The 15,506-nt window shown below is 48.1% G+C and overlaps 1 protein-coding gene across 1 annotated transcript in view; it reads right to left on the bottom strand.

Annotated features, from left to right (window-relative positions):
- Window positions 1-13,432, bottom strand: part of LOC128061892 (plasma membrane calcium-transporting ATPase 4-like) — a 49,362-nt gene extending 35,930 nt beyond the window's left edge. Inside the window, exons 1-2 of the mRNA XM_052654293.1 lie at window positions 13,162-13,432; window positions 759-956 (exon numbers count right to left, since the gene is read on the bottom strand). Of these exons, the coding sequence (XP_052510253.1) occupies window positions 759-956; window positions 13,162-13,354 (391 nt within the window). The 5' untranslated portion in view covers window positions 13,355-13,432. The remainder of the gene's footprint in view (window positions 1-758; window positions 957-13,161) is intronic.
- Between the last annotated feature and the right edge of the window lie 2,074 nt (window positions 13,433-15,506).

The following is a 15,506-nucleotide window of genomic DNA, read 5'->3' as shown; positions in this document are numbered from 1 at the left end:
CTTTTCTGAATCCCAGAGAAACCATTACATCTGAGAAGTATGCTCAGCAAATCAACGCGATGCACCAGAACTCCTACGCCTGCAGCTGGTCAACAGAAAGGGCCCAATTCTTCTCCATAGCAATACCCGACGGCAGGCCACACAATCAACACTTCAAAAGCTGAACGAATTGGGCCACAGAATTTTGCCTCATCCACCATATTCACCTGTTCAAAGCTCAGTCGTGTCTGACTCTTAGTGACCCCAAGGACTGTAGCCTGCCAGGCTCTTCTGTCCATGGATTCTCCAGGCAAGAATACTGCAGCGGGTTGCCATTTCCTTCTCCGGGGCATCTTCCTGACCCAGGGATCGAACCCCGGTCTCCTGCATTGCAGGAAGACTCTTAACCATCTGAGCCATTAGGGAAGGCCATATTCACCTGACCTCTCATCAACTAACTTTTTCAAGCATCTCGACAACATTTTGCAGGGAAAATGCTTCCACAACCCTAAGGATGCAGAAAAATGCTTTCCAAGAGTTTGTCGGATCCTGAAACACGGATTTTTACACTACAGGAATAAACAAACATTTCTCATTGGCAAAAATGTGTTCATTGTAATGGTTCCTATTAAAACTAGTTATGTTTTAAAATTCATGGTCTGAAACTGCAATTATATTTGCACCAACCTAATAAAATGTGTCAACAAATACTACATGCTGCTCAGTGAAAGTGGAAAGAACCCAGAAGAGAGTCACGCTTGTCTGTTCAAGGTACTCACGTTCATTTTCTCCCCCCGGGGGGCGGTAAAAGGACAGGACCAGGGAGATGATGGCTGCGATCTCCAGGATGATGAGCGTGACGTCCTGAAGGGCTTCCCACACTAACTCCAAGAAGGTCTTGGGCTTTTTGGGGGGAATCAAGTTCTGTCCAAACACTTGTTTACGTTTCTCCAGATCTGCAGGGTTCCCAGATAGGCCTGAAAAACAGACAGGAGTGGAGTGAATGAGCAAGAAAAAAGTGGAAGAGCTGAATGACAAAGGAAGGCAGTTAAAAGAGCCCTTTAAAGAGGATCCCTTGCTTCCCAATCTGCCCAAATATGAGATCCAATTAGGGTGACCAACCAGCCTCATTTTCCCCAGACTCAGCAGGTATGAAATGGGGGCAAACCAAGACAAGCTGGTCATGGGTGCCGCTCACTCCTCTTGGTCTCCAGGGTAAGCTAACCCAGACCTACAACTTCATCTCTTCCTCATGGAGTCTGCACCAGGCTTCAGCTCTAAGAGTACATTAAAATGTTTCCTGAGACGCAGAATTTTCCTCTTATGTTAACATGTAAATGCTGGTCATGATTTAAAAGCAGAGGTGCTTCTACCTACCGGCTCACACAAAAAGGCCATAAAGAATAAGCTATTTGCTCAAGGCCATGCTAGGAGGCTAGGAGACAGAGCCCAAGCAACTGTCCTGATTCCAAGTTCCAGAGGTTTCAGGACATCAACAGGATACAGACTTCATGAGACTCCAGCTTCGGGCATCCCCTGTAGGCACACAGAGCCATCCCATTCCGTCATACACAGAGGCACACACACACCCATCTTTAGGAGGTACTACTGTTCTACTGAGAACTACGCACGTGGAGATGTACTAAGTGCTACGAGTACTGCTTCGTTCAGAGTGAACAGAGAGAGAACAGTGGCGGTGAAAGCGCTGAGTCAGACAGTGAGCATCGGCGCGCCCTCCACGAACACGTGTGCTTACATACCTGTGTGAGTGTGCACACAGAGTCCAGCCACGTCCCCAGAGGGAATAAGAGGCAGAATCATTCCCAGAGTCCTAGGCTCTTCTCAGGGGCCCAAGAGGGGTCACACTTTAAGGAAAGAGGAGAACGCATACAATTTAAATTAACGCCAGGGGGCATCTATCAAGTTGCTTATGCAACTTGATTAGCGAATAGCCTCGGTTTGGCACTGGTTCTTGGCTGAACTGCTTGATGGGTACCCCACAGGCAGGGCGAGGCAACCTTTGTCTTGAAAAAAGATTAGCAATGAGGAGGGTTAGAATCAGAGGATGGAAACACTTAATACAGCTTTACCCAGAGGCACGGGACAAGGAGATGCCTGGAAGCTGCAAGGCAAGGACGGGCTACTGATGCCGAGGACCTCACACCTCTTCACACTGAAGGGCTGGTCCGCTGGAGGGGAGGGGGACACAGCGGCCGGCAGACTTCTATCTCCACTGAATACGACCCAAGGGCCTGACTTTAAACGGCAAAGAAAGAGAGGTGGGTTAGAACTAAGGAAGACATTCAGACAGGGATTTTGAAAATGGGAAAATCTGTTCCCAAGGGAGTACTGTTTGCAGGGTCCATTCCTCCACCCTAAAGACAAAAACCTCAGGAGAGGTATCGAGATCTACCTGGGCACCCTGCCTGGAGATAAAGCAGGGGTGTGAACTGGCACCCACGATCGCGGAGTGGGGACTGGAGACCGCTTCCTTCCACCTGCTAGCGCTCAGCAGAGAGAAGCAGGAAGCTGGTTCAGGAAGTAGAGCCTGATGCTCTTAACCAGGGCCTCCTGCCTCCTTGGGGCCAAGAGCAAGAGCTGAGGCACAGCAGAGCTCTGCAGGGGAACGGGTGGGCGGGGCGGGGGGTTGGCCAAAGCACTAGAAGCAACACGGGCTGCTTGCCAGAGGCTCCCTGCCCCCACCACTCTGAGTGGTCGGTTCTCAGCAGGCAAGAAATCCCAGAGCCTGGGAAAGGAGTGTCCCTGGGCAGGGCATCTTGATCCCCAGGCGGGCAGAGGCAGAGTTGCTAGGGAACAGGGCCGTGCGGGGTGTTTCTCCCAGGGACCTGAGATAACACATGTGTGCCAACTTGGAACTGCTGGGCGGTTAGGTCTGCCCTTGAGAAACAAGAGTTCTGATAGCTTGTTAATCTAGCTTCGATGTTTCTTAAGAAAACAGGATTTATGACGTAAAGGGAGGAGATGCTATTCCCTCCATAAGAAGGGTGAGCAGACGACTATGAGGGCAAATCAACACATCAGAATCAGAAGGTTATCACATGGCAATAGTTCAACGGAGGCCAAAAGGCTAAAAGACTCAACACCAGTCTAGCTAAAAGAGCTTCCCTGGTGGCTCAGATGCTAAAGAATCTGTCTGCAAGGCAGGAGACCTGGGTTCGATCCCTGGGTTGGGAAGATCCCCTGGAGAAGAGAATGGCAACCCACTCCAGTATTCCTGCCTGGAGAATCCCATGGACAGCGGAGCCTGGAGGGCTACAGTCCATGGGGTCGCAAAGAGCTGGACACGACTGAGCGACTAACACTTTCACTTCCACCAAGGTAACCCTGTCCGACTCTGTTCTCATATTAATGCCTCGCAATCATCCTCTCTCTCTTATCTACAAAACCCATTAGTCAGAAAATTCATCATCTCTACCTTCAAAATACATCCAGGTCGCCCTCACTTCTCATCTCCCACTGCTTGCATGCTGCTTTAAGCCCTGGCCGTCTCTCAGCTGGACATGGCGACCGTCCCACAGACCTGCTGCTTCCAGCCTTAGCTTTCTGCCCTCGATCTCTTCTTGGTCCAGAATGGTCTCTTCCCAACCCCCCATGGCACTCATCTGCCCTTTTCCGTAGGCCCCCTTCGTGAGCACCCAGTTCCCCACCTGTGGAGTGCTACCATTTCCGCCTTGTTCACCGAGATCCCGCCAAGCTAGCCTTCCTGCGATTCTCTGTGTGCACCAGACATGTTTCCATTGCAGGGTCCCTGCACATGCTGTTTTCTTTCTCAGATTTCCCTTCCCTAGTTAGGGCTTGTCCTTTCACTTCCTTCATGTCTTCGGACAAAGGCCCTAACCCTGACCAACGTATTTCACGTGGATGTCTCTGTCCCAGGACATGGGATCCCACTGGCCTGCTCAGCTGTTTCCCTCTACAGGTCTTCTCCTGGAATAGGTTATTTGATACATTTGTTCTACATTTGTTTATCTCCCTCTACAAGGCCAGGGTTTTTGTCTTTGTTCCTTAGGTCTAAAGCCGTGCCTGACATGTACACAAATTCGTTGAATGAACTGCATGAGTAATAGGTATTACTGTGAACATTTAAGTGATGGTAGTTGTGCCAGGCACATTTGTGTCTTCTCACCGAAGCTGCAAGGCCCTGTGCGGCAGCGGCTATTAACCCCGTGTCACATACAAGCAAACTGAGGCCTAGACAGGTTTGGTACCTACTCAAGTAAGTATGTGGCAGTCTGTAGCTGCTCCACAAGAAGCAGCTGGATTCCAGCTCACACACAGAGGGGCTGGGGCATGGAGGCAGCTGTGCCCAGCTGAGGCTCCATTTTGCTGTGACTTTCCAGATTTCATCACTGAAGCGCCCGTCTCCTGGGACAACCCCTCTGCTCCAGGCAAACAGGAATGGTTGGTCAGCCTTCTTCATTTACCTCAGGGCGGGCCCACTCGCCGCTTTTCTCTGCACCTCTAGACAAATCAGCCTTGTTCCTACTCTTTATTTACAATTGACGTCAATTAGTCCTGTCTTTTTCCTGTCCTCAGGGATGGTGACACCAGGTCTGTCAGAGTCCAGCCTATGAATTTTATATTCAATAAAAGTTTCATTATTGGCCTTATTTTGGACCCAAGCAAACGAAACAAGACACAGTATGGAAAACAAAAGAGGTCAGGCCTTGCTCTTACCTAGATGCTCTCAAAGTCACACATTTATTCCCTCTTTGCATTTTCTCTCACCTCTCTGCTCCACCTTAAGTCACCCTCAGCTCTTAAAAGTCCCCCTAAGAAATCAAATGGCCCCAGGATCCCGCAGGCCCTCTGGCAGGGAGGGGCAGTGTGGGGCTGCTAGCAGGTGGCCTTGGGAATCCTCTCTGAGAGGCAGCATCGCATAGGAGAGCCAAGTGGGACTGGGAGCTCCGCCAACCCCCAATGTGGGCCTTTCCATTCCAATTCTTCCAGCCCCTGAGAGGCTCTCAGGCCTTGATCTCAGCAGCTGTGATTTCACATAAATTCTTGCCCAGGCCAGAAGGGGGTTTTACTCCCTCATCTTCACAGCTGCTTCTCAAGTACACTGCTTCCCAAAGTAGGGAAGGAGGACTTGGCAGCAAGAGAATGCGGGAAACTGGAAAGGGGTTTCCCCTAGAAATACATCAAGAGAATGAGCAGAAACCGTGTCTGACAAAAAGTCTCACCCAAACCGGGAGTACCTCTGGTCCTCAGCCAGATTTAGCACATGAGCTGGGAAAGGGGACAAGAATGTGGGCCTGGGAAGTCACCGCCCGCACCCCAGGCTAGGGACGCACAAGGCCCCTGCCTGGCTGGAGGAGACAGAAAGGGCGGCGGTGGAAAATCTGTGTCTGCTCTGAGCCTTGCGGGCCTCGGCTTGGGAGGAGGAGCGGCAGCCCAGCCCCTCGTGGCCTGGCTCCAGCGGGAAGGAGGGAAGGGCCGGGCCGGCGTCCCCACAGAGGCCGAGGACTGTCGGCAGAGGCACCCCTTATCAGAGTCAGCGCAGAGAGGGTGCGGCCAGGTCCGACATCAGGAGGGACTTCCCAGCTGTGTGGGCGATGACACTTTGCCAACGCGAGAGCAGAATCTTCTGCTGCACAGACAGTACCAGGGAGAGGTTTCTCTGGGTTGCTTAGAAGCCAGTCCTATTTGGTTCATGAGAACAGACATCAGAATATCTTTCAAGTCCTACCTTAAAACCCTGGATTAGGGGGTAAAAGAGAAGTGAAAGTGTTGGTCACCCAGTCGCGTTTGACTCTTTCTGACCCCATGGACTGTAGCCCACCAGGCTCCTCTGTCCATGGGATTCTCCAGGCAAGAACACTGGAGTGGGTTGCCATGCCCTCCTCCAGGGGATCTTCCCGACCCAGGGACTGAACCCGGGTCTCCTCCATGGCAGGCAGATGCTTTACTGTCTGAGCCACAAGGGAATCCAAGAGGGAAGAGCAGCTGAAAGTCAACACGAGGACTGAAAGGCTTCAGCCAGCTCCTGTGCTAAGCCGCTGCCACTGCTCTCAGGGGTCAGAGCATTTCCTGCTTCTGCATCTCCCACTTCTCACACCCGCAGCTTGGAGACACGCTCTGTGCCTGTGGCCTTCCTGCCCCTAGAGGGAAGGCAGCTCCCCTAAAGTCACAGCAAGAGGTGACGGATTGAGAAGAAAATGGCCCTTTCCTCACTCTCGATCCCAAAGCCTGCCCTTGGTGGACAGCTTTGTCCGGGGGTGTGTCTTTCTGTCTGGTCCTCCGCTGTGCACCTTTTGTGAACTCTCTGACTCTGGCACAGAGAAGAGAGAGCTGCCCAGAGTGCCCTCCTTACCCTCTGCTCGGTTGCCCTCTCCCGGGCTGTGTGTTCATCCGCCCCTCTGGTATCACACCCCCAGTGCTCACACCTTGGAGCTAAATAAAAAGAGTGAAAGCCCCACTTCCAAGGGCAGACGCAACATCTGCCTTGGCTGAAGAAGGAATGCCATCTTTTGTCCCACCCCCAGCTGACATTCAGAGCAAGGCAACCGCAAGGGTGAAAGCAAAACAAAACTTGCAAGAGACTCTGCTGAGCTGCCAAAGGAACGGAGCACCAAAGGTCCTAGGCCTGGTGGAAGGGGAGAAGCGGGGAGGGTTCTCGGGTTCAGCAGACGCAGCGACTCTCCCTGCCTCCAGGATTCCCTATGCCCTGCTTGGCAGCATTATGCCAGCTAAGCCAGAGTCCCCGCTCCAGGCAAGGAGGAGCTGGCTAGGAAAGAATTCGGAGAGCCTGGAGTTGGCCTGGGAAAGCGCAGGCCTGTGGCTGTCATGCACCCTTGGCCTAATTCAGCCCTAGGCGCATAACTCAAAGCAGACAAGGAACTCCCAGGAGCAACATGGAATCCCCTGCAGGGTGGGCGGGGCTCAGCAAGCGCACTCTTTCTCTCCTGTCTTTCTCAACCATCTACCATCCCGCTGTTGGTGCTGCTTCCTATAGGTTTTGTGAAAACCTCCACCCCTCTACCACGTACTAAGTATTTCTTTTTTGAAGCTCCTGGACTTGCCTCGGCTATCCTCATAGCAGTGTAGCTGCTCTCGGGCTGTTTGAGCTGGTTTGCTCCCTTCTCCTCCCTCAAAGATAATGAGGTGGAGGAAACTGGAGCCTATTATACAGAGTGAAGTAAGCCAGAAAGAAAAACACCAGTATACTAATGCATATATATGGAATTCAGAAAGATGGTAACGATAACCCTGTATGTGAGACAGCCAAAGAGACACAGATGTATAGAACAGTCTTTTGGACTCTGGGAGAGGGAGAGGATGGGATGATTTGGGAGAATGGCATTGAAACATGTATAACATGACATATGAAACGAATCGCCAGTCTAGGTTTGATGCATGATACTGGATGCTTGGGGCTGGTGCACTGGGATGACCCAGAGGGATAGTACGGGGAGGGAGGAGGGAGGGGGGTTCAGGATGGGGAACACGTGTACACCTGTGGCGGATTCATGTTGATGTATGGCAAAACCAATACAATATTATAAAGTAATTAACCTCCAATTAAAATAAAGGAAAAAAAAGAAAAAAAAGAGTCTTCTGCTATGAGTCTCTCTCATACTTTAAACTTAATATATCCACCCAAAGTGTGATGGGCAGAGAGGACCACAGACTGTTCATCTTGGCAGGCATGCCCATGTGACTGGTTTTTAGGGTAATTTACTTGACATCTTCAAGGTGATGGCTACGGGGCAGAGGGCATAAGGAGAAAGGCAGCTTAGCCGTGCTTCTAAGCTGAGCTGGATGGACTCCTAAAAGCGGACTGCTCATGAGTCTGAGCAAGCTCTGGGAGCTGGTGATGGACAGGGAGGCCCGGTGGGCTGCAATCCATGGGGTTGCAAAGAGTCAGACACGACTGAGCGACTGAACTGAACTAACTGAAAAGTGGATTTTCTGAAACAGACTAATTTTCTATAACAGACTAATAAACAGACTAGCGATAGGGAGGAAAATCTCAGAGAAGCCAGTTACCCATTTCTTCTCACACCCATTCTATCCCATCTCCACTTGCCAATTTCTTTATACACACCCTGGCAACATAAACATTCTCCGAGGCAGTGGTCTCTAAACAGGAGGCATGCGTTTATCTGTTGGAGCGTGGGAAAGGTACTAGAACTTTTTGGATTACTTCATCCATTCCTATCTCTTGCAGAGTCTATTATATAAATGATATTAGTGTTAGAAGTACTAACAGTAACACAGCAGCATGTAGTTGAACATTTACTGGGGCTACGTGTGCAATTTTCTCCCAGACTGACAATGCTACTAGAAATTTCAATCTGCCGCACTGAGGAAGAGCCCAACCCCAGCACGTCCCAGCTTTGGGAGAAACAGTTCGTGGTGGGACATACCCCTGGCCTCAAAAGGCGCGGCAACAGAAGCACAGCAGAGACGCCGCTGAGCCCCGGAAGCCGTAGGGAGGCAGGAGATAGTAACTTAAACCCTACAGGTAATGAACCAAAAGTCAAAATCTGGGCTGTCTCAAAGCAGTTTCTTTCCCCTTCCTGCCATTTACTCCCCAAAGAACCCCAGCTCCCAAAACCTAGTAGCTGCTCAACAATTACGCAAGGCAGAGATGCTTGCCTCTTGTGCCAGGAACGTTTAGTAAGTGGTAGCAATTACCTTAGAGCACAGCCAGGCCAGAGCTTCCCTAGACAGTCACATGACTGAGGAGTCCTATCTCCAACTCCTAAGCCCATCTGTCCTCCCCTCCAGGTCCCCATAACACCATCATAGCACTATGACACTATTGCTGAAATCGACTTAATCTTTGTGTATTCTCTTAGTGCCTGTCAAGCCCTATGGAAGGAAGATCTGTCCCTGTTGTGTTCACCATTGTGTCCCCACTACCTGCTGGACACTATTTGTTCACTGTCATTAAAAGGAAATTAGAATCCCTGTGTCCTACAGCCAGACCACAGCTCTGCAGAGGAGAAAAGAAACAGCAGGATGTAGAGGAAAGATGAAATAGAAATTCCCACCAATGTTCTTCCTGATCCAAATTCAATATAAATAGCCTTTAGCTTTCTGCAGGAAGCCCACAGGTAATTATTCAATGTTTAGTCAAGGTTCCCCTTCTCTGCCCTTTCTGGTCTGGGCCCAGTTCCCCCAACCCCCCTAACTGTTGGCATAGCGCCTCCTCAGAAAACAGCATGCTTTCTCTGAAGAAGGGTAACACAGCTGAGGACCCACGTGGAAAGGTTCTGTGGGGAAGGAGAATTCATACAACTTTTATCTGCACCAAAGAATCTCTCATCCAGACCTTCTCCTCTTCCTGCACACCAAGGCAGACTAAGGAAAAGACTTCTTTCTCTCCCTCAGTTCAGTTCAGTCGCTCAGTCGTGTCCCACTCTGTGTGACCCCATGAATCGCAGCACGCCAGGCCTCCCTGTCCATCACCAACTCCCGGAGTTCACTCAGACCCATGTCCATCGAGTCAGTGATGCCATCCAGCCCTCTCATCCTCTGTCGTCCCCTTCTCCTCCCGCCCCCAATCCCTCCCAGCATCAGAGTCTTTTCCAATGAGTCAGCTCTTCACATGAGGTGGCCAAAGTATTGGAGTTTCAGCTTTAGCATCACTACTTCCAAAGAACACCCAGGACTGATCTTTAGAATGGACTGGTTGGATTTCCTTGCAGTCCAAGGGACTCGCAAGAGTCTTCTCCAACACCACAGTTCAAAAGCATCAATTCTTCGGCACTCAGCTTTCTCAGTTCAGGTTCACACAGGTTTTTCTTGCTCTTGGAAGCCAGGAAATAGCATGAAAAATTAATCAGAAGATAAAAGGCGACCTTCCAGTGGGTATCATCCGGCTCTTTGAGGACTGGAGAAATCTGGGGGTGGGGATGGAATCGGGCAGCAAGCGGCAGTGAAAAGAGAGAGAGAAACTGGAACGAGCAAAGGAGCAAACTGAAAAGATCCTATCAGTGCAAAACGCTCAGGTTTTTCTTACTGATAAACCTCAGGCAACACAACCTCTTAGGGCTTCCCCGATGGCTTGGCAGTGAAGAATCTGCCTGCAATGCAGCAGGTGTGTGTTTGATCCCTGAGTCGGGAAGATTCTCTGGAGGAGGAAATGGCAACTCACTCCAGTATTGCCTGAAAAATTCCACAGACAGAGGAGCCTGGTGCGCTACAGTCCATGGGAGTCAGACACGACTGAACACACACACACACAATGCAACCGCTTACCCTACCAACACAATCACCTCTGCCTCTCTGCTGAGCCTTGTCTGCTCACTGATGAGTGCTGTGGGGGCTGAGCACCTCCATGTCGTCTCAAATGTAACCAGCTCTTAGCCACTGGGGCATCGCCTCTTGTTCCAACTAGTCATTGGACTCAAGGAACACAAGCCAATAGTAAATGCATATTAGTATCGGGTCACAGCTAGGCATTTTATCAGGCACCAGAATATAAAACAAATTGCAGAACTATCTGTGCTTCTGAGATTCTCTGTGTTGCTGCTCTAGCTGAGGAGACAGCAGAGCATTAATGGTCTGTGAGTCAGAAAACATGAATTATTCCATCAAGTTCTACCCTGTGGTAAGACTTTAGGCAAGTCATTTAATTGTTTTGGTCTGTTGAGATCACTCAACGAGACAGACAGAGAGAAATTAAACTATGTTAGTGTCAGAAAAGTTATAAACTGCAAGTTCCATAAGGTTCCTTAGTAGCTATAATTTAAAACAATCTATCCTAAAGATACTATCAATCCAACAGAAAATAAAGGGAAAGGGTCCTATTCTAGGGAACGATCTTCTCAATCTTACGTCACTTGACTTTCCAATCAGTGGAATTCAATCAGTGGAATTCAAGAGCTGGGAAAATCTCTTTATGTTCTTATTGTTAGCCTGCAGGGGCCTACCACAGGTTAGAAAGCTATGCTAGGCTGTCAGGCAAGCTAGCGTGGTCTGCTGTGCACTGGCTGGCTTTTTCTGGCACCTGGATACTGACGCTCTTTTTCCAAACAAACCCCGCAGCATCACCTCTGTCTGGGGAGAGTCCCACGTCATAGCTCTTCTGCGGCTTCTTTTCCTACCCCTTTACTCTTCTCACACGTGAGGCACTGAGGGCTAAAAACCACTCACGGAAAAGTTGTTCCTGACAGCCTGCTTCCCAGCTCCAGGACAGCCCAATAGAAAACTGTAATACTGAAACACATCAGGGTACATGTTTGTGATCCAAGGAAGCAGGGGATGGCAGTGGACAGCTGCGCCGGCGGCAGGGGTCCTGGCGTGGCCAGGGTCTGCAGCAGCAAAAGCACCTGACATCAGAAGGCGACTTCCAACCACAGGTCTAAATCTGGGACTGGGAAAGGATCTAACCATTTGACATCTGATTCTGACATGAAAGAATAAGTACGTTGGCCTCTGGGAATGGGAGCTCTCTGGGAACTAGAAGCAAACAGCAGCAGCTATGAGAAAGGGTTTGGAAAATTGGGAGGGAAGTCTGGACTCTGCTCTTGGAAGTTTCTCAGGTTCCAGTTTATTCGGAGTTTCACTGTGTCACACAAGCAACTCAGCCAAGGGAAAGAACGGAACAGGAAGAGGGAAAGGAAGATCCTGCTCAAATTCTGAAGAGTGTTGCTGAAGTGCTGCATCATCTCAGTGGGAACACAGGAGCAGCCACTGTGAAAGTGGCGAGGTAGAGGGATCTAGCTGACAAGAAGCAGGCATTATCCAGAGCGCAGTCTTTAGAGGCTGACCAGACGGCAACGGCTGAGCCGCATGGAAGCAGCTCAGCACCGCCGCCCTAAGCAGCCGCCCTCTGACATCAGTGGCGAAGGTAGAGAATGGACAGCAGCGGCAGGCAGCCTGCAGCAGCCTGACAGACAGAATAACACGCTGCACTCCATGGCTCTCATATTCTGGCAAATGTGGGCTCCGTTTTAATGTGAGACAACTAATTTATTGAACACCCATTATGAGAACAAGCATTGTACATACATTATTTAATCCTGATAACTGTATAGACTAAGTATTAATACCATTTTCAAAAAAGAAAATGATTTTTACTTACGGAGAATGTTATTCAGCTAGTAAATGGTAGTACTGAACTCAAAGCCTATGAGATAAGAAAGTAAACTCTAGAAGTACAGAGAACATGTAAGGCACCTCTCCCTGCTGGTAAAGAAAATAAAACATGGGCAATGTACAGATATATCTAGATAAAAATTTCTTCCTTTTTTCTTTTAATCATAGAGTCTGGACTCCAAGTCACTAATTTTTAACACTGGCTAGGGATCAAAACTTCTTAGAACTGGCAAAAATATGATGCGGCTTCCAAGAAAGGGTCAGAAATGGTATACCTCAAGAGGCTGATGGCATCTAAAGGACAAGATCTTTGCTCTATCTCAAGCTACTCAATCAAGGCCTGCCTGACTGATAGGGCCAAGCAAGGACCTGTAACAGAGATGGTGAAACTAGGCAAAAAGGAGCAAATAAGATTTCTCTAGTACTATCTCCATTTCAACGAAATAAAATTACCATGGCTCACTGGGCAACTGGGCTGAGCCAGGTAAGCATAAAGCTGGATTTTTCATTTTCTTTAGAGAATAGATTAAGAAGAACTATACTAAAAGTGCATCAGACAGGGTTGAAAAAGTCATCAATAATTTCCTGAAAGAAAACTGAGTAACCCAAAGATATGGTGGCTAAACTCTCTCCATTTTGATTCACCATCCCGTTTCTAACTGTGTACCATAGAGAAGTACTACATTAGGTAGACAGACTCATCCACGCTTCTTCCTATTATACTGTAAGATCGGGGTAGGGAAGAATCACATCTTCAACCTTTTGCAACCAAAGACTGATACTGAGTTAGGGACTTGATTATTTACTGATAAACACACCTCTGACATAAACATTTATAAGAGACATTCCCCCTTCTGTACAGTGATATAGAAAGAGAAGGAAAGAATGATCTTCAGAGAATATCGCAGTCACTAAACCTCACTGGAAAGAAAGAATGTTTCTCTCCACAGCCTGACATCTTTTCCGTGCTTTGGAGACTGTACTTTGCCCACCAGGCACAGATATAGCAGCAAGGTCTCCAGAAACATTCCTTCTCTAGAAGCCGACAGAACACTATACCCTAGCGCGGGCCGCCTTCCTCCAATCCCCCACCCGCAGCGTGGCCTTTACCTCCCACAGGGTTGGTCTGCAGCCTACTGCAGAGACGCGCCACTCCTCCGTAGTGGGTGTTGACCTGGTCTACTGCGTCTCTTGAACGCAGCTCCATCAGCTTCCTCAGGTCCATCACTGTGCAGCCAAACTCCCCTTCACGGCTCTCAAGTGTCGAGTTGGCGGGCAAGGTGTGTTCTGTTGGGTTCGTCATTTTGCCTGCTGTTACCAAGCCCCTCGACAGAAAAAATGTCAACTCTCCCTTCCACTGATTCAGAGTCTCTCGTTTCTCTTCCTCACTTCTTCCTTCTTTCTTCTCTCAGAGTCCAGATGCGAATAAGACCGACTATATCTTGTGCAGGAAGCTTCAGAGCAGCAGCCTGTGGTCCAGGTCCTTTCGTGTGTATGAAGCTTGTAAGCCTGAGGAGGAAGAGGAGGGGGAAACTGAGTGTGAGCCGGACCACGTGTTACGATGACTGGTGTCCCCAGGTGGTGATGGACCAGGGTAGGTAGGTTCCTAGTTTAGACCTTTCCCAGATGGTGGTATAAACAGGATGTGCATGTTACCACAGAGGCAACCTTAGCAACAACCAGCAACTGCAGTGGCAGAGAGGTGGCAGGAGAGGAGAACGAGCAGGGCTCCTTGGAAACCGGTGACAACTCGGTCTCTGGAATAAAGATTCAAAGGCAGACACGAAGAAACAATTAGAAGCGCGTGGGGTCCAGCTACTGCAAGGACAAGAGGTACTCATCCCAGCACAAGGGTTTAGGTGACAGTTGGTATCTGAGCTGAACGGATAGCTCAGGCCTAAGCTGAGTGCACTGACTTGGGAGAGGCCCCTTCTTCCCTGGGGGGCCCCAGCAGCCTGTAAACTCCAGTGTAGAGAGATAACTTCAGCTACACCCCAGCCTTCACAGCTCACCTCTGCTAAGCCAAGCAACACAAACCCTACAACTTGAGAAACTTCGAAAATATATCATAAAAATAAAATTTAATAGATAAATATAATATTTTAGAGATGGCTTTGACTTACCACAAAAGTATGTTTCACCCTATTTTATATATTAGTTTAATATTAAAAAAAGAATCACTGGCCCTTTGGCTCTGACCAATCAGCTAAAATATCTTTTTTTTTAAATCTCTACTTTTTGTCTGGTCATATCATAGGCAAGTTTAAGGGAAATATTTACCTTAAAAGATATTATTGTTGTTGAAATTAACTTTTCTTAGAAATGTGCTTCTCACTGCCAATATAAGAGCCCAGAGCAGTACAGGGAATTATTATTATTTTTTCTTTTGTTTTTCCAGTGGTATTCCTCAGCATAGTAGGAAAGTCCCCAGATTTATAAAATATCAGTATTAAAAATATAATAATTATTCTATAAAATCAAATTGCATAGGGATTAAAAAATATCCTCTGTTCATTAAAACTTTTTAGGAATGGAGACTTTATAAGGTATTATCTCTTGAATGCGGGAGAAAAATTATGCCCCACATTCCACAACCAAAAGTAACATTATTGAAAACACACAGCATTACTCAGTGCCAAGATAAGGCTGATAATTCACAGGACAAATTCTATGAAAAAGTTAAGCCATTTATGATATATGTGTATATTTATAGCAAAACTATATATGTGGTAAATATACAAATAGTAAAAAATAAACTTCTCAATATGATGTCCATGACAAACATAACTTAGTTCTGAGGTTTAGCAATGTTTTGGAAGGGAGGTGGGGTTTTCTTTTTTTGCCACACCTTCTGGCTTGCAGGATTTCTTGACCAAGGATCAAATCCTGGGCCTGGGCAGTGAAAGTTCAGAGTCCTAACCACTGGACCACTGAGGAAGTCCTGTAATGTCTTAACAAGGCTCATATGAAACTGGCCAAATTTAGGACATATAACTACTGACAGTTCTCCCAAAATGGTCAAAGCTGTTAGACCATTAATTTAACTGAGGTGGCAACATTTTTCAAGGCCATGAAACATAAGTCAGTTCCTTGCATAAGTGTCTTAGAGTTACTCTCCATTAGATAATTTAAAAATAATAAAATAAAATAAAACTAAAAAAAACAAGAAAAAAGAAAGAAAATTAAAACAGAAGACATACTTTATGTAATAATTCATTCTCTGAACTTTGTGCCCTCTTAGGGTCAAGCCACAGGCTATTCAGTTGTGGTAGATTAACCAGAGTACCAGTAACAATCTGCTTATATATTGAAATTAAGATGCTTAGCTATGGCATCTGGAGAAGGCACTGGCACCCCACTCCAGTACTCTTGCCTGGAAAATCCCATGGACGCAGGAGCCTGGTAGGCTGCAGTCCGTGGGATCCCTAGGAGTCGGACACGACTGAGCGACTTCC

The sequence above is a fragment of the Budorcas taxicolor genome, chromosome 16 (assembly GCF_023091745.1).
Source record: "Budorcas taxicolor isolate Tak-1 chromosome 16, Takin1.1, whole genome shotgun sequence".
NCBI lineage: Eukaryota > Metazoa > Chordata > Mammalia > Artiodactyla > Bovidae > Budorcas > Budorcas taxicolor.
This window is presented reverse-complemented; position numbering and strand designations above follow the sequence as displayed.